Source organism: Brachycentrus maculatus, unplaced genomic scaffold, assembly GCF_059751285.1.
Source record: "Brachycentrus maculatus isolate JH-2025_06_01 unplaced genomic scaffold, ASM5975128v1 h1tg000310l, whole genome shotgun sequence".
Lineage (NCBI taxonomy): Eukaryota > Metazoa > Arthropoda > Insecta > Trichoptera > Brachycentridae > Brachycentrus > Brachycentrus maculatus.
The window spans coordinates 796430-821384 of record NW_028281060.1 but is presented as its reverse complement, the minus strand read 5'-3'; the positions used below and the strand labels follow the sequence as shown (position 1 = coordinate 821384).

The window sequence follows — 24955 nt, the reverse complement described above, 5'->3', positions numbered from 1 at the left end:
CTGTATAGAAGACGCGGCTGTCGTATCTGCGGAGCACGACCGGAAGTATTCACGATAAAGTTGACACTAACTTAAAATAATTTTGATATTTTATGACAATAATTCAAAGAGAACTAATTTATCCATGCCTCGAACCAAATTTAAGTGCAAAAAATTATCTATAGGTGTTGATATAAGTACGTAAAGTTGAAAAACGACTATGCATGCGATCCGCAGTCAACGGTACTTCTATAAAAAACGACAATAGATGCGATCCGAAGCTTACGGGTTAATATCAACAAACGCCCAAAATCTTGATCGGTCGAAATCTCATCAGCCCAATATCCAAACAGCTCAAAATAACAGTATCTTAATATCCAAAATGCCCAAAACCTCGATCGGTTGAAATCTCATCAGCCCAATATATAATACAAACAGCTCAAAATAATAATTTTAGGTGTATCCAAATACTTGTTCACAAATCTGGATTATCTCCAATGTGTTATTTTTATTTTATTTATTGTTTCGGCATTAACTTTGTGGTAAGACATGTTACAATGATTAAAGAAAACACTTCGTTTTTTACCACTTGAGTTTTATTATAGACTACATGTTTCAGAAGTTAAACTTCCATCATTCAGGTCTGTATAATAACATTATATATCTGTTATTGTATCTGTTATTATACAGACCTGAATGATGGAGGTTTAACTTCTGAAACATGTAGTCTATAATAAAACTCAAGTGGTAAAAAACGAAGTGTTTTCTTTAATCATTGTGTTATTTTTACATTATTTTTTGACATCTCAACAAAGAACTGAAGAAGAATATGGAAGTCTGAACATTTACAGGGCTTACGGCCGTCACAGGCTTAGTTGAGTGATCACTTTACACACGTGTAACATTCACCAATTCTACCCATGATTGTTTATATATCGTACGTTAAAAAAACACATTGTTTTTCATGACAAAAAGCTGAGATATTATATTAAATGATGTAATTTTATTGTATGTTTTTTTTTAAAGAGGAAACGAGAGATTATTACACATTCTCGTATACATATGTTATATGTATATACTCATGTGAAGTAGCTTAACATACTATTACTCATAAATACATAATATTATTTTTTATTGTTGTTAAACGTATAACATTAATTAAATTATTTCTTCCATTTTGCTAAGTGCCTTCCGCTTTAAAGGTCATCTTGGTCATCAGGTACCGTTTTTCAATCGAAGTTACCCAACATTTTGACATCTCAACACAGATGAAGAAGAATATGAAGGTCTGGCTATTTGCAGTGCTTACGACCTGTAATGATGTAATTCTCAAGTCGCTTCATGTGTGAGTTCGCGACAGTTTCTGTGGTTGATTGGAGTAAGCTTTTATTTAGCTGAGACCTTTTTATTTTTAAATGAATGCAAGATCCTTCCCGAAATATTTTACATACTGACATACTGATGAAATCATGATTTAATTTTTTTTATCTAGCTTTCAATTTGACCGGTTATTTTATTAACAACATTTTAAGCGTGTCCAAATCCTCGTTCACAAATCTGGGTTTCTCCATTTGGCAGTTATTTTTCATCTCAACATAGACGATGAAGAATATTCTTACGAGGAACATGAATCGAGGATACGAGCAATCCCAATTTTGAGCGAAACTCGTTCACGAAAATGTTTATTAATTTTTTTTGCAAGTACAGAGTACTGTGGCATTCTATTCTCCCTGCCTACCCCTGCGGAGAAGTGAAGTGATTTAAAAGTGCTCAAAGTGCTTAAAGTGTTTATAAGGAGATGATAAATGCACAAGAGGCGAAGATTGTTTACAAAGCCAGAATCGTGTGGCGTCTTATAGTATTCTCTCAGAAGCAGCCTGATAATTAATAAGTTAATTAGTTAGGTTTTCAATAAGTGAGCGATTAAAAATAACATCATTTCATCTCACCAATAGATGTCTCTAGTGAAGTTCTAGTGATTCAAGAACAATTTTTCAAAATTGGTTTTTATATATAGAACTTCCAAGAATTTGAGTAGTGTAGTTGTCAATAATGGGTAGGATTGATGAATGTTACACGTGTGTAAAGTGATCACTTAAACCAGCCTATGACGGTCGTCAGCCCCGTAAATGCCCAGACTTCCATATTCTTCTTCATCTTTGATGAGGTGTCAAAAAATAATATGAAAATAACTCCTGTAATTGGAGATAATCCAGATTTTGTGGACACACTCAAAATGTTGTATTAAAAATAACGACTCATATTGAAAAACGTGCTTTAGTTTTCGAGTGCGTCGTGGTATAGCTAACCAACATTGGACTTGTACGAGAATACATCGCAGTTGGAAGAAGGAAGCCGTACCTGTGTTTCGTATTAAGGAATGTTTACATCGAGCCAGTTACTGACTTCAAACACAAGGCAAAGCAGTTCTGAATCGGTTCTGCTATCGCATAAATTGATTTCGCTATTATTGACTTCAGTATTACCAGTATTGATATGATCCAAACACCAACATTAGTAGTTGGCCAGTCGCTCACTCAGCGTTGTAGGGTGTCGTCACGTATATAAATGTCTCTGGGATATAAAGTCACAAAATTACGAAAAATTACAAGACATTTCGCAGTAAATGAACGTGGAAGAACTTAATTCTTCTTCTTGTTTCTGGCTCCATCCCAACTTTTGGTCTTTGTACACTGTCGGGGCAGCTCTCCTCGTCCTCAGTTCCTTCTATCATGGACAGCGTCACCTTAGCTATGCCTTCGCATCATACTATCTCCCTGTAACATCCATGATTTTTTTGGAATTCTTCTAGATGTGTTTCGAGGAAGATCCATGGCGATTGCCTGGTTCACAATACGATCAGGTTCTCTACATCCTATGTGCTCATATCATCAGAAATTGCCTTTCCTCTACCTTACTATTGATGCCTGTTACACAGGTTTCCACGAATGCGTGAATTCTTTATTTTGTCTCTAAGGGACACTCCAGCTGAACATCTAAGCATTCGCATTTCAGCATTTTCTATTTGCCTAGAGTAGGTGTTATAAATCGTCCAGCATAAAAAAAGTTTAAAATAAAATAAAAGAATTTATTATTAGATTAAAACCAATATTTTTAGCTTTTCCACTTTTTTATTTGACCAGCGACCGGGTTTCGTCGTTACCGACATCATCAGACTGGATGTTACCGACATCACCAGTCTGATGATGTCGGTAACGACGAAACCCGGTCGCTGGTCAAATAAAAAAGTGGAAAAGCTAAAAATATTGGTTTTAATCTAATAATAAATTAAAAATGCAATTCCATCACGAAGTGTCAGTGGATAATATAAATCTATTAAAATAAAAGACTTTAGGGCGACATATTACTTAGAATTAGATAAAATATAAAAGTCCTCAAGATCGTATTGACTTAAATGCCGTGTATGCACCGTGAAATAACCTTGACTGATGACTAAGTGTAAACAGTATAAGCCAATTTTCGGCGCCAGTACTGACGCCAGTAACTGAGCCAATGTAAACCCTCCTTTGCTTGAAATCGTACATAATCTAGTTACCAGCGGAGCCGTGGTCACTCGTTACCAAACCCTTACAGTGTCAAGTCGTCATCCGCACTCGTAAAAATGGCTTCCTCCAAATTCGTTTTCCTGTTCCTCGTTTTGTTTGTAGCCGTTCAGGTGAGTTTTGAAAAAGACAATTACGAAACAATTATTTTCAACTTAAGTTTTACTTGGTAAATAGGTGGTATTTATTAAGTAAAACTTAAATTAAAAATGGATGGATTTTACCACAAAGTGACTGCCTAATCAATTAATGAAAATAAAACATAAATCTGGGTAACTTTAAACAACTTAGATAACGCTGAACCAAATCTAAATATTTTTATTGTTTTCCTGTCTTAAAGACTTGGTAATTAATTAATTTAATTTAAGTTTATCTTTATCATAAAAATGGATAGATTTTACCACAATTAATAAATGAAAATAAAAAAATCAACCTGGGTAGTTTTGAAAAACTTAACATACATAAATAAAACTGAACAAAATCTTTTTATTTTTCTGTTTTAAACATTTGATAATAAAACTTGTTGACAATCATATCGCTCACTCCTTTCAAGAACGTCATAAATCAAAAATCGTCAATTTTCAGTTATGCATGTTTTCGGAATGCCCAGAAAATGTACTATATCCCAGCAAAAGAGGCATATTTTTAACTTAATATTTACCCGCTACAGGGCAGAAAATGTTGTTTTTGAATTTTGAAGAAAATATATTGTATTTTTTTTTTAAATATATTAAATATTTTTCAAATGGAGATCTGTTGCACAATAAAAAGTTCAATGAGAGGCTTGATATTTAATTTTAATACATTGTGTTATATTTTAAAACATTAAAAACGTTCTCCTGAAAAATCAAGTTTTTTGATTTATGACGTTCTTGAAAGGAGTGAGCAATATGTAAATGGTGAATATTACGCTTGTATGGTAATTTAATCTTAACAGTGCAATGGTTAGCGCGTTAAGCCATCATGCTGGAGACCCCGGGTTCAATTCCCAGAGGGGATCAAAATAAAGAATTTGTATTTAATACTATCTCGGACTGGTATCTTTCATAATATGAAAAATGACCCCTATAATTGGAGATAATCCAGATTTGTGAACAAGTATTTAGACACACTCAAAATGTTGTTGTAAGTGAAATTTAAATTAAAAATTAAATACACTTATCATGTAAGATGTCATTACAAATCTTGATGCATAAATTATTGTATTATAACTGTGCATTACACTTTTCAACTTTGAATACGAAACATGGACATCACGTTAATTTACATATGTGCGAATCCAGTTATGTGACTTTGCCATGCAGTGATCGACCCGTTATCCTGGTCAAATGTCCCGGAATCGATTACTAGCTAGGTCAACAAAATAACCAATAAAATTTAAATAATACATAGCATTTTAAAATCGCCTTATATAATGGTCAGCACGTTTGGCTACCGTACTGGACGTCCCGGGTTCGATTACCAGGGTGGGGTCAAATATATATACATATATATATATATATATATATATATATATATATATATATATATATATATATATATATATATATATATATATATATATATATATATATATATATATATATATATATATATATATATATATATATATATATATATATATATATATATATATATATATTTATATGTATATATATATATATATATATATATATATATATATATATATATATATATATATATATATATATATATATATATATATATATGAGTGACTTTTTCACTCTTATATTTATTAAATATTACCCTGGACTGGTACCCGAAGCGGAGGGCTGATCACCTTTCCTTCATGTGTTTACGAACAAGATAACACTGCGTTTATGTGATGCAGTGCCCTATGTGTACAATTGGGTGCGGATGAGAGTTTAAAAAAAATATAAAATAAAATAATAAAATCACAAAAAATAACAATATGAAAACTGTAACTAGTTAAAAATCACACCTTTTCCTCGCATAGGTAGGCAGGGAGCATAGAACGCCATGCAAATCTGTTTTTGAAAATAATCTACATATCTTCCACATTCGTACAATTCCTCATATATACACGCCGATTATTCCGACTCCTGACCTAACCACGCATTGAAATACTTGTTCATGCTAAGTTTTCCTCGGTCTTTCTCTGCTTTTAATTCCAAACTGTATTAGTCTTATATATTTGTTTTACCATTATTTTCTCACTCATTCGTTCCACTTGTCCAAATCATCACACCATTCTTAATTATTTCGATAATGCTTATCTCAGCTTTGTATTCCTTCCATATATCACCATTCGAACGTCTATCATACATTGTATGTTAAAAGCATTTTTAACTTTGTGGTATGGTGATATAACACTCTCCTTATCATTCATCGTTCACTTTGCATTTTTTAAATGGTATTACAAAAAAATGAACGATGAATGATATGTTATCTATCATGCATAGTATAAAAACAAAATTAACGTGACTAATAAATAATACTGGAGAGATGACGTAGATCAGCTCTCTGACAATCGCAACACTGATCTCCAGTGTTGCCACATTGCTCACTCCTTTCAAGAACGTCATAAATCAAAAATCGTCAATTTTAAGTTGTGCATGTTTTCGGAATGCCCAGAAAATGTACTTTATCCCAGCAAAAGAGGCATATTTTTAACTTAATATTTACCCGCCACAGAGCAGAAAATGTTGTTTTTGCATTTTGAAGAAAAGGAATTGTTTAATAATTTTTTTTAATATACTAAATATTTTCAAATGGAGAAAAAACCTTCAGGTTTTACCTAAAAAGATCTGTTGCACAGTAAAAAGTTCAATAAGTGGCTTGATATTTATTTTTAATACATTGTATTACATTTTTAAACTTTAAAAACGTTTTCCTGGAAAATCAGGTTTTTTGATTTATGACGTTCTTGAAAGGAATGAGTGACGTGTCCAACACCCATCTGTCTTCCACAACCAGTTTGATGATGAGGTAATAACTCTTCATCAGCCTGCCTTTCTATGCCTTATTAGTCCATCCCATTGTGGTATGTGTACTGAAGCAAACATACCACTGGCGCTACAGTGCTGGGGTCACTTCAGGAGGGCCCTGTATCCATTTGGCAGCTATAATAATACGTTTTATTTCCTTTTCTAGATTTCGTCGGCGTCGCCAAGAGAGCGTAGAGATACCCCGGCTGCTACAGAGGACAAACCTGACACCTTGACAAGCATTCAAAATTACTTGAAGGAAAATATTCAGGTAAGATCTAATTATTAGTGATGATTTTAAGATATTCTTTGATTTGTATGGATCTTCCTCGAAATACGTCTAGAGGAAGACCAAAGAATCCATGGATGCTACAGAAAGGTAACATCATTCGAAGGCATGGCCTAGGTGACGTTGTCCATAGTAGAAGGACCTACAGCCTGAAGACCAGGAGAGCTGACACCGACAGTCTAAGATATGTTAGGATGGAGCCAGGAAGAAGATAAACATTTAGAGGAAGACCAAAGAATTCATGGATGCTGCAGAAAGATAACACGACTCGTAGGCATGGCCTAGGTGATGTTGTCCATGATATCATGTCCATGACTTACAACCTAAGAACAAGGAGAACTGACCTCAACAGTCTACAAAGACGATAAGTGAAGGCATATTCAAAGGCACAAACTATAGAGGAAGACTCCGCTTAAAGTGGACAAACATGGACTAAATTATCTCCGACATTCGTTGTAGCAGGTACACCAAGTTGAACAGACTAGCGGAGGATAGAAAAGGATGAACACTGTCTATAAAAGAAGCAAACCAGTCATCACACGAAGAAGAAAGTAATTCCGACTTCTGACACGATCGCTTTTAAATATTTGAAAAACTTGTTCATGCCAAGTTTTCCTCGTTTATTTTATTTTAATTTTTTGTTGTTATTAAATTTACTCATCTTACGCATATGTTTAGTACGAGTATCTATGCGTTATCTTAGGTTATCATGGGTTATCTATGACGACATACAAAAATATCTATGCATCCTCGTATGTTTCACATATTGTCACTTTATTCATAACCTTTTAGATGTAGTGAAAATATATTTTCTATCAATATTAAAAGATCTAGCCAAAGAATGAATAATTTACTAGAAATCCCTTTTTGCAAATCCAGACTCGCGCAAAGACACGCATTTTTCATAGCTCCAATTTTTTTTAAAGTCATTCCACGAAGACTATATGTTAGACATTGATTACCTAAGTTTTTTCGATTTAAAATTTTCTTAAATTATTTATTTAAAAAACAGATCTAAGTACCTTCTTCTTTTAAACGTATAACTCATATAATACATATTTCGTAGTCGTACAGGAGAAAGTGACCAACTGACAAAACGTAAAATGTTCAGGAGTGCCATTTAAGTCACTTTTGCTTGGCAAAAAAATAAACATCAATGCAATTAGTCATTTTAAGAAGTTAATATAAATAATACTTTCAAGTTCAAAATCGCTTTGGGATATTTTCAGCGATATCAGTAAGATATCAAATAGTCAACGATCACGTTTTTGTAAAAAATGCACTTGGTCACTTTCTCCTGTATGACTACTATTTGCTAATTTTTTTCATTTTCATCTTTTTGATTTTTTGTTTTATGTTAAAATCAAATATTTGTAGATTATATTTGCACTTTTAATCTAATTTTATTTCTGATAATATCTACATATTATATTCTTGCCAGTGCCCTATATTAAAACCTAAAATATAAGGATACCCACACACAGGCCATGCCTTTGTGGGATCTTTTTTTATATTAATATTAATGTGTTTCAAATTTAAAAACATCATGAACTTATGTGCGTGAAGGTACACACTCTCCTCGTTAATAATCGTTAATTTTTACAAGAGGGTTTACTGTAGGAAAAATTATAAAGCTTTGGGAATCATATTACATCCTTTAAAAATGCAATTTCCGGATTCACACATGGACTTCTTTCCAGAAAACCTCGATGCTGTGATTAATGAACACGATGATAGATTTTAACGATGGAAACGTCATCAGGTGTTTCGATAGATTATACATATGTTGAGTGCGTCAAAACACGTGTCACAATATAGTTTCACAATTGGTTACATTTACCAAGTAATATTGAATTTTTAATTTAAACATATTTGAAATATTTTGCAATACTTAACGGCTCTTCTTCACACATTTCTCTCACTTAAGGACAATTTCACATATTTTCATCATTTAACACATTTTAGACAAAAATATTTTTCACGGATTACCAATACATTAAGAAAATATATAATATATAAATAGTGATAATTGTGAAATTTACCTGTTTATATAAAAAAAATATATTTACGCGTAATGAACAATATTACAAAGCTCTCATCCCACCATAGATGTCTCTAGTGAAGTTCCAGTGAATTCAAACACTATTAGAGTTTGATCAATATATCTAGAAGTTCCAAGAATTTGAGTAGTGTGGTTGTCAATCATAGGGAGAATGGTGAATGTCACACGTGTAAAGTGATCACTTAACCAGCCGATGATAGTTCATAAGCTCTTTTAATTTATGTATTGATTGTTAAATCAAATAGATTTTTTGAGTCTACTATGTTGTATTTTATTGTTTAAAAACAGATAAAAATGAATATTGTGACAATTGTTTCGCCTAGTTATGGCATTTTCAAACAAATTCGTTTGAAAATGCCATAACTAGGCGAAACAATTATTACAATATTATTTTTTATGTGTTTTTTTTACATAAAATACAACTTAGAAGACTCAAAAAATCTGAGTTTGATTTAAAATTAATACATAAATTAAATTTTGTCCGCCTCCGTAGTGTAATGGTCAGCACACTCGGCTACCGTTCTGGAGGTCCCGGGTTCGATTCCCAAGGGGGGTAAAATAAATATAAGTGATTTTTTCACAGTAATATTTATTCAATATTACCATGGACTGGTACCTGAAGCGGAGGGCTGATCACCCTTCCTTCATGTGTAAACGATCAAGATAACACTGCGTTTATATGACATAGTGCCCTATGCACCATTGGGGTGCGGATAAGGGTTTTATTATTATTATTATTATTATTATACATAAATTAAAATGGAGTTCTACAAATTAAACGCCAAATCAATAAATGGCCCAGTAAATACCTAGACTTCCATATTCTTCATCATCTATGTTGACATGTCATTTTTTTAATAACTTCCATAGAAGAAACACAAGATTTGTGAACAACGATTTAAATACACTCAAAATGTGAATATTTCTGTCGAATGAAATCAATTGTTTACTTTTCCCTAAAGTTCAGTGACATTTATAAAGTGATGACCGCTTATAACGATAAACTGTCATAGATAAGGTTTTAGTTATTACATTATGTTAATTTATTATTGTTTGCTTATTAATACTATAATAATTATTACTCTAGCTGATAAATTATTTAAGGGGGAACTCGCAAACATCCAATTCATTAAGCGATCATCGCGCGAGGGGCTAGACGTGTCTCCGCGCAGCTTTTGTTATAGAATAAGCTAACCTTTTTATACTATTTTTTATACATTTTTATCACTTTACACACACACACACTTGCAAAATTTACCATTCTACCCATGATTGACAACCACACTACCTACATTTTCGGAACTCCTAGATATATTGATCAACCTTATGACACAGTATATATAATATCATATCGCTCAATCCTTTCAAGAACGTCATAAATCAAAAAACTTGATTTTTCAGGAGAACGTAACTTTTTAAAGTTTAAAAATATAGTACAATGTATTAAAAATAAATATCTAGCCACTTATTGAACTTTTTACTGTGCAACAGATCTTTTTAGGTAAAACCTAAAGGTTTTTTCTCCATTTGAAAAATATTTAGTATATTTAAACAAAATAATTAAACAATACCTTTTCTTCGAAATGCAAAAACAACACTTTCTGTCCTGTAGCGGGTAAATATTAAGTTTAAAATATGCCTCTTTTGCTGGGACATAGTACATTTTCTGGGCATTCCAAAAACATATCCAACTGATAATTGACGATTTTTGATTTATCACATTCTTGAAAGGAGTGAGCGATATCAGAGTTCACAACAGCCATCTATGTTGGTTTTATTCAAATCAAAGTTTGCACGAATATTACGACGATCACTTGTATACGAGTACATATGAATTAAAGTTATATCTTGTGGTATGTATTGTCATTGAAAATGCCATTAAAATTCCATGATACCACACATTCTTTATTATGCATGTAAGTATGGGGCGTATGTCATAAGAATCACATTCACAATACGTGATTACCTATGGTCTTGATCGCTCGGACAGATAAAAAAAACATTACGACGTTTTATGACTTGACATTATCTTCACCCATAACTAATAATTTCATCTACCATATAAACGCATGACTTGTCCATGCTTTCAAAAAATATATTTAAATAACTATATTATCGCGGAAAGAACGGATAACTACAATATATTGGAAAAAGAAACACAGGATGACTGAGAAAAACTTAGTTATAGTATTCTGGGTAATCACATAATACACAATTTTCTTTGGATCTTCAAACACCTTACAGTGTTTAAAAATTATACGGAATGCTTCGAAACACGTGCCACAATAGATTTTAATAAATAGTGGTTTATGTATAAATTTTTAAATCAAATACAATTTTTTGAGTCTACCAAGTTGTATTTTATTTTTTTAAAACACATAAAAATTAACACAGATTTTTTAGTCTACTATGTTGTATTTTATTGTTTAAAGACGGATAAAAATTAATATTGTGACAATTGTTTCGCCTAGTTATGGCAAACGAATATGAAAATTAAATGGGTTGACGGTCCTTAAATGGCTATAGAATTCTAGGCACTTAAGTACCACGATTTTTACATAAATAAGTAAAATATATATATATATATATATATATATATATATATATATATATATATATATATATATATATATATATATATATATATATATATATATATATATATATATATATATATATATATATATATATATATATATATATATATATATATATATATATATATATATATATATATATATATATATACATACATAATATATTAATTATGCATTGTATGTATCATCATATTTGTATAAATTTATTGCATATATTGTTTATAAACATCGATTGACGTGAAAACAGATCTTTTTGAAATTATTTTTTAAAATTAGTTTTTTCGTCTTACTTTTCGCAGAAAAAATGCTTCATGCTGTGTTTTTCTCGTTTTTCAAAAGAAGAATTTTTGTAATATTAAAACTAATTGTAAGATGTATATGATATATGATAATCAATTCTAAATTTGGATGTATAACTTATTAATAAATATAAAAAAACATTATATGAATCGATTTTTTTGGCAAAATCCTGAAGGAATCCCTGACATGCTGTCCAAAATGTATCTGATACTTTAATAAATCATGACGTCAGATCCGACGGATCCGGTATTTCTCGCTAGAGTACTGAAAGCCGATATCGCTCACTGCTTTCAACGTTATATTTAAAAAAAACTCGATTTTTCAGGAGATCGTTTTTGAAGTTTTAAAATATTATAAAATGTATTAAAAATAAATACCAAGCAACTTATTGAACTTTTTACTGTACAACAGATATTTTAGGTAAAATCTGAATGTTTTTTCTCCATTTGAAAAATATTTAGTATATTTAAAAAAATAATTACACAATACCTTTTCTTTAAATGCAAAAACAACGCTTTCTGCCCTGTAGCAGGTAAATATTAAGTTAAAAATATGCCGCTTTTGCTAGGATATAGTAAATTTTCTGGGCATTCCAAAAACATGCATAACTTAAAATTGACGATTTTTTTTATATGTGACGTTGTTGATGTCAAATTTTGGTAACCAAAAATTTTAACCCATTTTGAAATTCCATCATTTTTCAAATTGTTTCAGCTGGACAAGGTCCTGGATAACCTTAAGGAGTTCGGAGAGAAGGTGCAATCAGGCACCAAGGAGTTCGCCCAACAGGTGCAGGACAAAGCTCAGCAGATCTTCAGCCCGTCCACTGATGCGAAGCCTTCAACATGAGAGCCAGGGACAGACATTTTTAACTGAATTTATATATATATTTTGTAGAAATGTGTTTTTTTTTTCTTTGCCAAACAGATATCCCATGAAAATTATATATTATGCAGTATACTCTAATAATTGAGGGATCATGGAAATTGGAAACATCTTATAATTAATGTTTGTATGTAAAATAAAATAAACGCTGTATTTTTTTAATAATCTTTATAGTTTCATTTATCAGATATATGTGTCGCCTACTTTCAAAATCCGCCAGATTCATGTTTGTCGATTTTACAAAAAATGCGAAATTCTCCGGGTAACATTTATGTTTCAAAGATTTGTCTATCATTAGATAAAATATTGTGAAATAGAGAAATTTTCCCATTTTTTTTTCAGTATTTAAAAATAAACATGAAACACAAACCGATAATGACGTCATCTTAATTTTTTAACTGTCCCCGCTCTCTGATTGGCCGATATGGGTCAGAGGGCAAGAATTTGAAAAACAACGCTGTTTTTAAGTATTTTTTAGCAGGGTTTCCAAGTATATAAACATTTTAAACAATAAAACCCACAATTGGCATTCCCATAGAGCATTTATTTTAAAATCTTATAAAATTGAATCTGGCGGTTTTTGAAACTAAGCGACACATATCTTCTTCTTCCTGGCTCCATCCTAACTTATCATCTTTGTAGCTTGTCCAGCTCTCCTCATCATCAGGTCGGCATGGCTTAGGTGACATTGCTCATGGTAGAAGGACCTACAACCTGAGGACAAGAAAAGCTGACCCCAATAGTCTACAATGACGATAAGTTGGGATGGATACAGTCAACAGTATGCCTTCTCCTGAGGAGTTTTACGTGGTTTCCTTCCAGCAATGAGCAAATGCTGAAAAGTTCCTGTTTGGTCCACACTAGATTATCCCTCCTGTTCCCAACACAGATTCAAATAAAAACATATTTAATTAGCTAGAAGAAACAAAAATCCACTAAATGATCTATAAACCTTGTACATAATAAACAAGGTAAATAATAAATGCAATTCCCATCTAAAAAAATTGGAATGGAGCCAGGAAAAAGATAAACATATGTATATCGTTTTCCTGGCTCCATCAAACTTATCGTCTGACTGTTAGAGTCAGCTCTCTTCGCCCTCAGGTCCTTCTGTCATGGACAACGTCACCTTGGCCATGCCTTCGCATCACATTATATTTCTGTAACATCCATGATTTTTTTGGCATTCCTCTAGACGTCTTTCAAGGAGATTCATGGCAATTGCCTAATTCACAATATGTTCTATATGTTTGGGCAGCAATATACTTTAAATATACGAGAGGTGGATCGTGCATGATAAAACTAGTGAAGAACATTGGAACCATACACCATGAGCAAATGCTGACAAGTTCCTGTCTGGCCCAAACTTGATTATCTCTCCTGTTTCCAGCACGGATTAAAATATAAATCGTGTTTTTTAGCTAGAAGAAACAAAAATCCAGTTCATTATCTATAAACCTTGTACACAATAAACAAGGTAAATAAAAAAAAACAAGTCATCTAAAAAAACCTTAAAATCTGAACCCAGGATCCTAAAAGAAGGTAATGTTTAAAAAAGGATTGCCACTAAATTTTGGTCCATTTCAGAGCATTTGACCTCATTCAAGGGAAGAAAGCACAAATAACATGTCATGAGACATGTCCCCTATGGAATCGAGCCTAGGTCCTCCAGCACGGTACCTAAACGCCATAACCATTACTCTAGGATGCTGACGAGGGCTAGATGAAGAAAAATCTAATACATATTTCAGACTTAAACGCTGGCATTGAACGGTCTCCAACCCCATTCCTGGATTTGATACAGAAGCATCTAGGCTTCCTGACAGACCTTATCTTGCAAAGCATTTTTTATGAACTAAAGGGGATAAAAAGATCGTTGTAGGAAGTAGAATCTCATCACTCATTGGAAGCTCGGCTGTCCAAACTCAAAACACAGGAAGGGACATTTTTGTAGTACGTTTTTTTTGCATTTTTGGACTAAGTAGATTGTACTTAATCCAAAAATGCAAAAAAAAATGTCCCTTACTGTGTTTTAAGTTTGGACAGCCGAGCTGTCCCAACCGCATTCCCGATCTAATACAGAAGCATCTACGCTTCCTGGCAGACCTCTCTTGTTGACTAATTAGAGAAAATTACAGAAAATGCGAAACATAATTGTATCCAGATTTTACAGTGAATTTACATTAAATGGCTTTCAACGTAAACACGGGTAGAGCCGGGCGAAACACGAGTATGTGTTGTGAATTAAATTATTTTCACGTGATTACTTAGTGATAATGATAGCAATCAAGCGATTTTAAGCGGAATCGACAATCCTCAGTGAGTATCGCGTATATATATATATATATATATATATATATATATATATATATATATATATATATATATATATATATATATATATATATATATATATATATATATATATATATATATATATATATATATATATATATATATATATATATATATAACATATAAATATTACAGCAAAGCTGTGCGCTGAGCCGATCGCTGTGACGACAGGGGAGCAGTCGGAATCATAAAGAAAATAATTTTAAAAAAAAACAACTGACTTGCTAACCTTCACAGCGCTCCCAGCGAAAGGGTAGGCAGAGAGAACAGAACGCCACACCAATCTGTATTTGCAAACAATCCACATTTGCATCACCTCAAACACATTTCTCTTGTTATTCTAACTCTTATCCACGCCTCATGGTGCATAGGACACTGCATCGTATTGACGCGTTGGTATATTTCTGAAGGCTAGGTGATCACTCGTGCGCTTCAGAGACCAGTCCAGCGTAATATTAAATGAATATTATAGTGTAAAATCACCAATATTTATTTTCACCCCTCTTGAAAGTTGAACCCGAGACCTCCAGCACGGTAGCTAAACACGCTAACCATTAATAATCTAATATTTATTCAATATAACTCTGGACTGGTACCTGAAGCGGAGGGCTGATAACCTTTCTTTAATGCGTTAATGATCAAGATAACACCGCATTTATGTGATGCAGTGCCCTATGCATCATCGGGTGCGGATGAGGGTTTTTGGAAGAATTGTATAATATTGATATATCATCCGTAGAGTGAGTCCGATAGTAAATAATAAAACATATTTAATTTACAAGGCATCAGGTTCGCGCCGCCCAGGACGACCATTGCTGACAATTCTTCGGCAGTTCTCGTAAGAACTTCGGGACGCGGATCTGACTTGGGAGGACAGAAAAGCCTGGAGACAGTTTGTGGACTCCATATGCTCCACCTAGGGAGCGGTTATGGTTTAATAATTTAATTTGCAGCAAACAGTGAAATCGATAGTTGTTGTTCTATTATAATATTTCATTATTTTAAATTCCTCTTCGTGGGTTACAATCTTTCTGATGATTGGTTTGCTTCTTTCGTTGTTAGTCTCGACCCGTCTCTATCCTCGTCTCTTCAACTCTGCGTACCCGCTACAGCACATGGCGGAGATAATTTGGTCCATATAGGTTAAGCGGGTCGTCCTCTGTAGTTTGTGCCTTCGCAGATGCCTTCCGCGATCGTAAGAAGCAGGCCTGGGTGACTTATACATATTATGGCCTATCCATTTGGCCCGCTGTTGTGGTACTTTGGTAAGCATCGATACTAGACTGTACAGTCCTGCTTGATACCTCGTTGTTCCCTACATGTTCTGACCAATGAATCTCTAACATGTTACAATAGCATCACATCTCACATCGATCACTCCTTTCAAGAACGTCATTAATCAAAAATAGTCAATTTTCAGTTGTGCATGTTTTCAGAATGTCCAGAAAATGTACTATATCCAGCCAGCAAAAGCGGCATATTTTTAACTTAATATTTACCCTCTACATGACAGAAAGTGTTGTTTTTGCATTTTGAATAAAAGGTATTGTTTAATTATTTTTTTTGAATATACTTAATATTTTTCAAATGGAGAAAAAACATTCATGTTTTACCTAAAAAGATCTGTTACACAGTAAAAAGTTCAATAAGTGGCTTGATATTTATTTTTAATACATTGTATTATATTTTTAAACTTTAAAAACGTTTTTTTTTATTTATGACGTTCTTGAAAGGAGTGAGCGACATATCAAACGCCTCCAGCCTCCTCCGTTCTGTCTGTCCGATAGTCCACGTTTTTCTTCCATGCAACAGTTTGTTCCAGACTAGGTTTTTCTTATTTATAAGAATATTTACAAAATATTATATTGAATGCTCCCCTGTCGCGAATGTACCCGTCAATAAACGAAGACCGATATGAGTTGACACTGTTGACAGTTCCATCGACGAGCTGCTCACTGCTCGGGTCAAATGTCTTCCTGTCACCGACATTTCGTACTTTATTCAAATCTTAATGTAAACGTTGGTGGCATGTTCTGTACACTCAACCCAAATGCCATAGTTTTACATTTTTGACATCGAGCATATCGCACACTCCTTTAAACAACGTCATACATAAAAAAAACTTGATTTTTCAGGAAAATGCCTGTTTAGTAAGACCCCGCTCAACGCGGTCGATGTTTCCTGATATCGCTCACTCCTTTAAAGAACGTCATATATCAAAAAAACATGATTTTTCAGGAGATCGTTCTCAAAGTATAAAAATATAATAAAATGTATTAAAAATAAATATCAAGCCACTTACTGAACTTTTTACTGTGCAACAGATCTTTTTAAGTAACACCTGAATGGTTTTTCACCAATTGAAAAATATTTAGTGTATTTAAAAAATAATTAAAACATACCTTTTCCTCGAAATGCAAAAACAACACTTTCTGCCCCGTAGCGGGTAAATATTAAGTTAAAAATATGCCGCTTTTGCTGGGCTGTAGTGCATTTTCTGAGCGTTCCGAAAACATGCATAACTAAAAATTGACGATTCTTGATATATGACGTTCTTGAAAGGAGTGAGCGATATGATTGTCAACAAGTTTTATTATCAAATGTTTAAAACAGAAAAATAAAAAGATTTTGTTCAGTGTTATTTATGTATGTTAAGTTTTTCAAAATTACCCAGGTTGATTTTTTTATTTTCATTTTTTAATTGTGGTAAAATCTATCCATTCTTAAGATAAAGATAAAATTATATTTAATCAATTAATTACCAAGTCTTTAAGACAGAAAAATAATAAAAATATTTAGATTTGGTTCAGAGATTGGTAGATGAAGAAGACTATTGATTTACAGGACTTATGACCTGTTATAGGGCGGTTAAGTGATCACTTTGCATACTACTTTATTTTACATATGATTGACATTGCTCAACTGCTCAAATTTTTGGAACTCCTACACATATCATTATTCTCATGACACAATACATGTCAGTTCAGCGGCTCGGAGGGGCTCCCGCGAGCCCCTTGTTAAATTTGACTTGGGCCGGTGAGCCCCTTGTTAAATTTGAAGAAATCAATATTCTCTCATTAAATCAGCACATAAATGCAATTTCAGTGGTTGGTTTGAATGTATTATTCATAATCAACATAAAACTTTGTTGCCTTTTGAAATTTTTCGAGAAATAAATTCACTACGGGTGTGCAATAAAAGAGACCTATCCGTTTTTATTATTTGTTGAATTAAAGAATCTTCTACCATAAAAAATATGACTTATCTATATTTTGTCGTTTCATGTGCATATTGAGTATTTTCTTTAAATTATTATGTATTTTGGATAGTTAAAACAAAATTAAACACTCTTCCCCCACCACCCACGAGCTCCTTGTTAAAAAATTAGCAGCCCACCCCTGTGTGAGTTCATAGCCAAGACTTTACCTCCTGGGAATCAAAGAACCTCCAGCATGGTACACACACACACATATATATATATATATATATATATATATATATATATATATATATATATATATATATATATATATATATATATATATATATATATATATATATATATATATATATATATATATATATATATATATATATATATATATATATATATATATATATATATATATATATATATATATATATATATATATATATATATATATATATATAACGTTTACCATAGGACTTGTGCCCCTTTTCCGTGTCACTACAGATATATTACAAACATAATCCTAATTATTTTTTATTACGTAACGTCCAAGTGGCTCTAAAATCTATCTACGTCTTATGCAACACCACTTATATAGTCCCAACATAGGCAACAACTCATACAAACATATGTTTTACTACCTATTCTACTTGTATATACTTCTAATTTCATTTGATTCTTGAGTGAAAAGTCAAGGAAAACACTCGCTATCTCGCTAAAGGCATGAGTTTACACAATTTTAATAATTCAAAGTTAGCTATGAAGCTAAGGTATATGATATTAGTTCTATGATTTCACATAATAAATTTTGCTTCATCGCCTTTCTCAGTATAGTAAGGACACTATATATATTTTTTTAAATAGTAAAAAAATGTCCTTTGCAGTCCCTCGCTTCCTTTTCTCATTCGGACAGCCGCACGCATGGGTCAGCGGCGATATCGCGCCGAGCACGGACCAACAGCCAATAGGCCGCCAGTAGCTCCCGGGTACTTGCGCGCCTAGCACGCCGCCCCGCACCCCGCCCGACCTGTTTCCGCCGCAAACCAAGAGCCCGCACCCCGCCCGCAGCGCACGCGACGCGATGGAGCGACCGACCTGGCTTGCTATCCTTGCGATGCTTCTTTATGCGCTCCTGGTATGATCATCTCAAAATCAACATATTTTGTACCACAATTTTTTTTTTTTAATTATTTGTTTGGCAGTCACCCAGTGAAAGGATGTTTCTGCCAGTGTCAAGTATTATTTTAATAATAAAATAATAAATAATAATAACAATTAATACAAAAGTTCATGGTTTAAATGCGTTTTTTTAGCTTTATCATTTTACAAATTATGCCCGCAGTTCTAGAATAAGTTTAAAAAAGAAGGGTGGATGTACTACAAATTATGAATAAATTTTAATAAGATCTTAAAGTCTGGGGATATTTACACGGCTTATGACCTGTCATTGGCCGGTTTAAGTGATCACTTTATACACATATATAATAATAAATTTGGATAATTTATATGGCGCCATTTTAGTCAAATACTACCTCAATGGCGCTTGATATAAAGTGATCACTTCTGGTGAACATGAGAGTAATATTCACCATTGTACCTTTGATTCCCAAATTTCTCATTCATGTCTTCTTCTGCTTGATGTAGCCCTTATGGCCTGTTTTTAAGAGGGATTAGACAAATGTGCGGCAAAACGATGTTTGAATGGTGAAATAAGGTAGTGCAATGCTGAGCATAAGCATTGTCGATAAAATTAAGAAAAGTGTCTTGAGATGGTTTTGAAATGTGGATCGAATGAGTAAGGAAGGAACGGTGAAACGAATTTATGAAGTGAATTTAGTTTGAAACATGAGCAGAGGAAGAGCGTGGAAAACTTGGCACAATGAAGTATTTCAAATACTTGAAGGTGATCGGACCGAGTCAGGAGTCGACAGAAATTAACGGTGGGCATGTAATGCAATGAGAAGATGCATGAATTTCTTGAATATTTTTCGCAGATACTTTATGGCATATTTTATAAACTTTATAAAAGTAAACAACTTTGTTTTAACCACTTTTTTATTATTAGTACACTTTAACTTACTTTTGTCCACCTCCGTAGTGTAATGGTCAGCTCGCTCGGCTACCGTTCTGGAGGTCCCGGGTTCGATTCCCAAGGGGGCTAAAATAAATATAAGTGATTTTTTCACTGTCATATTTATTCAATATTACCCTGGACTGGTACCTGAAGCGGAGGGCTGATCACCTTTCCTTCATGTGTAAACGATCAAGATAAAACTGCGTTTATATGACGCAGTGCCCTACGCACCATTGGGGTGCGGATAAGGGTTTTATTATTATTACTTATTAACTTACCGGTTTCGAAAAGAACCTTGTCATCATCAGGGTTTATTAAATTCTAAAACATTAAAATACTCATAATTAATTACATACCCTTACCAAAATCTTCCACGCACTCCGTAAAAAATCCTATTGATGACAAGATTCTTGTCGAAACCGGTAGGTTAAAATGTTCTTATAATAAAAAAAGTGGTTAAGACAAAGTTGTTTAATTTTATAAAGACAAAGATTGTTAACAAAGACTGAGTGGTGTGGAGTTCTAAGCAATCTCTCTGGCTTGCTGAAAACCGGGGTGGCAATAAGTTAGTCAGTTAGTTTTTTTTAACACTGCTTTTCAACTCTGTATCAACGCTCATTCCATTTTCTTCCCAGACCGCATCCGCCATGCCAGCCAGTGGACCAATCTCGAATGGCAAATCAGCTGGAGACGATTTCGCCAGGGAAGCTGCAGATGCTCTGGATTCAACACTTCTTTTTTTGAAGGCTGGTTTCGACAACTTCATCCAAGACAGCACTAAGGTACTTCAAGTCCTACCAAAATTCATTTTGAAATCGATCCTGCGATATGTGCAATGTAATGCTTAATGAAATAGACATCAATCATGTTTCTTTTAATACGTTTAAGAGAAATATTGTTGATGCCTATTTGACAAGTTGATAATGAAAATTTCTATTATTTGATAAAAACATGTAATGTAAGTTTATTATATAGTTAAACTATTATGTACATGACAGTTTATTTTTATTTTTAGATTACTTAAGTGAAAACCTCTAATTGGAATGTTATATTTTTAATTTAACTATATTATGTTATTTTTGTTAAATATTCTGTTGGTTTTCCAATAAAAAATAGTAATAATAATAAAATTAAAAAAAAATCAATCACTTTTGGCTGACTGCCAATGTAATCGTCAAAATATTTTGAATTTTGTTAAGTAGATAGTGTTTTAGTATTAATCAGTCTTGATAAAGAAGCGGTTAGCTTCGAAACCGGTAGACATTATAATTATGTTGTAATAAAATATTTATAGTGATTTTAAAACAAAGTTACATATAAATTATATTAATCAATTGATTCGCTAGCCCCAGAACGAGGAAGGCCAAAAAATTCACGGAGTGATAGTACACTGATGTATGGAAGCGAAATATGAAATTGGCTAATGAAGGATGAAAGCAGAGTGAACGCCACTTTTTTTTAGATGGGAGTTGCATTTAATATTTACCCTGCTTATTATGTACAAGGTTTATAGATTACTAAATGGAGTTTTGTTTCTTCTAGCTAAAAACATGTTTTGTTCTAATCTGTGTTGGGAACAGGAGGGATAAACTGCTCTGGGCCAATGAGGAACTTGTCATTGCTCATTGCTGGGAGGAAACCGCTTAAAACTCCTCAGGAGAAGGCATATTGTTGACTGTATCCATCCCAACTTATCGTCATTGTAGACTTTTAAGGTCAGCTCTTCTTGTCCTCAGGTTGTAGGTCCTTCTACCATGAGCAATGTCACCTAGGCCATGCCGTAGGTGAAGTCGGACTATTGACCGTCGTCAACAGGCCTTCCGTTGCACTATAAGAGGGTTCCACATTTCGTGAGAGTTCCTTATGAACGCCACTGACATGGGTCCCCTCAGATGAATGAGTAAAAAATCGATGTATGACAGAAATAAAACTAGCGATCCAACCACCGAGGTGCCTGCAGCTGTTATAACTTGATCGGTCCATCATGTGGGGATTTTTCTCTCCCTCTCTTCCCCTCCAGGCTAGGAATCACAACCAGTGGTCATTCCACGCTATCTTCATTGCCACGCGCAACCTGTCCAAAAAACTGAATAATCATTCGTATACAGACACTGACCAGTGTCGAACCATCCAAGATTCTTCTATTATCACAAAACTAATATATGAGTATTAATTTCAGTTGTCCAACATGTTCGCGAATTTGACGGACAACATAATCAAGCTAGCCCCACAAGGAGAGACGATACACACGGACAACTCCCAAATCAGATTACAAAACCTGGCAGCTCAAACGAACAGGACTTTCTCTGGAGGGCTGTTCAAAATGGACGACTGATGGATCCAAACGGATCTAGTATTAACCTTTAATATATGATTTCAACAAGAGGTGTAGATCATGGGTAACTGTTACGTTATAGGTTATCCGAAATCATAATGGTATTCGTCACTTTTTCTCGGTTTATATTTCTTTCTAGCTTAAGTGTTCGATGTCAAATTGTCAAATATACAGGGAACTAAAAATATGCTCAAGTTTTCAGCATACAGGTACATATTTCGCTCACTCCTTTCAAGAACGTCATAAATCAAAAATCGTCATTTTTGAGTTGTGCATGTTTTCGGAATGCCCAGAAAATGTACTATATCCCAGCAAAAAAGCATATTTTAAACTTAATATTTACCCGCTACAGGGCAGAAAGCGTTGTTTTTGCATTTTGAAGAAAATTTAATTATTTTTTTTTAATACACTAAATATTTTTCAAATGGAGAAAAAACAGTCGGGTTTTAGCTAAAAAAATCTGTTGCACAGTAAAAAGTTTAATAAGTGTCTTGATATTTATTTCTAATACATTTTATTATATTTTTAAACTTTAAAAACGAACTCCTGAAAAATCAAGTTTTTTTATATATAACGTTGTTGAAAGGAGTGAGCGACATATGGTTACATATTTCTAGCTCCTGATATATTTGACAATTTGACATAAGCTGAAAAAAATATAAACCGAAATAATACAACGAAAACCATTCCAGTCGGGCAACTGTAGACATGGGAGATCGAATTATAAAAACCGATTGAACAACGACTTTTTTTAAAAGAATATATTTATTATATATGTTATTTGAATCCTGCAAATTTCCTTGAAGCAAGTGTGTTCAATATTTTTTGCCCGAATATATCAACAACAACAAAATAGACCTATGAAGATATTTGAATATCAAAGTATTCAAATGCCTTCTTGGATCTAAAAAATACAAAATGATGTATGGAAATCAAACAAAAGAGTTTCACGTATTCCCTCATGGACATAAATTTACTTAAAATATTTTAAGTTGATATGTAGAGCTGTAAATATAACTATTATATAGAATTAATATATCACTCACTCCTTTCAACAACGTCATATATCAAAAATCGTAAATTTTCAGTTGTGCATGTTTTCGGAATGCCCATAAAATGTACTATATCCCAGCAAAAGCGGCATTTTTGAAACTTAATATTTACCCGCTACAGGGCAGAAAGTGTTGTTTTTGCATTTTGAAGAATAGGTATTTAATTTTTTTTTTAAATATGCTAAATATTTTTCAAATGGAGAAAAGACATTCAAGTTTTACCTAAAAAGATCTGTGCAATAAATGGCTTCATATTTATTTTAAATACATTTTTTTCAAATTTATAAACATTAAAACGATCTCCTAAAAATTCAATATTTTTGATATATGACGTTGTTGAAAGGAGTGAGCGATATGTAAAATTATTAGCTATACTTATTGGTAAAATGAAATAAAAACTAGATGTAAAAAAAATAATGTTATACGAGTAAACATACTTTTCTTTAAACCTTTTGTACATTTTTTTATTAAATATTTTATAAATACAAATATTTATTTATATTTCTAGCTTATTATCAGTCATCTTCCCCTGATACTGGGTTTTTGCTTATTGCTACTACTACTACTACTACCATCACGCCGTTTCCCCGCAGGGGTAGGTAGAAACGATAGTAAAAAGTTTTTTAAATGTAACACATTCCTCCGATGCTGGGTTTTTACTTATTTAGTTAGCTGTAGATCGTCATTTAGGAGTCTGGGCATTTAAAAAAAAAATATATGAAAATAGCTCCTGTAATTGGAGATAATCCAGATTTTGTCAACAAGTATTTGGACACACTCAAAATGTTGTAAATTATTTAGTTAGTTAAAAAGCTTGAAAAATGTGCCACATGCTTGATGCTGGGTTTTTAGAGTTACAACCCTAATAACCAAGCTTGGTTGTAGGAGAACGAATTCAGGCTTATTCTTTAACATAATGTGTAAAGCCTACAGTTAAGACGTGGCGTGGTGTTGCTTTGCACTTAAGGATTAAAAAGGATCTAACTACAACTAAAGTTTTGTAAATAATAAAACAGGTACTCGTATATATCTATCTACCTGTACCTACGTGGGAAAGGAACATAAAATTCGCTCTATTGAGAACAAAATGGGGTTGAAATCATACTGTAGTAAGTCCTCTTTTGGATGTTTTACTAAATTTTAAGTGCTTTGTTAAAAAAAATCCTCAGTTCATTGAAAATTGACCATCGAGTACCTGAACGGAAGAAATCCATGCACGAATATTTTTATCTATATTAACGTCTCAACAAAGGTGAAGAAAATTACGGGGCTTACGACATTTCA

At 32.9% G+C, this 24955-nt stretch overlaps 1 protein-coding gene and 1 long non-coding RNA gene across 2 annotated transcripts; both read left to right on the top strand.

Moving 5' to 3' along the window:
* Positions 1-3547: 3547 nt before the first annotated feature.
* Positions 3548-12811, top strand: LOC148304639 (uncharacterized). The gene is made up of 3 exons (XR_015838313.1): positions 3548-3655; positions 6678-6782; positions 12474-12811. It is a non-coding gene; the product is annotated as an uncharacterized LOC148304639 (long non-coding RNA).
* A 6379-nt stretch (positions 12812-19190) lies between these two features.
* On the top strand, positions 19191-24160 carry LOC148304638 (uncharacterized). Its single transcript, XM_088267958.1, has 3 exons — positions 19191-19345; positions 20920-21066; positions 22464-24160. Exons 1-3 carry the CDS (start codon positions 19292-19294, stop codon positions 22617-22619), a joined length of 357 nt encoding a protein of 118 aa, XP_088124084.1. The 5' UTR covers positions 19191-19291; the 3' UTR covers positions 22620-24160.
* Positions 24161-24955: the final 795 nt, after the last annotated feature.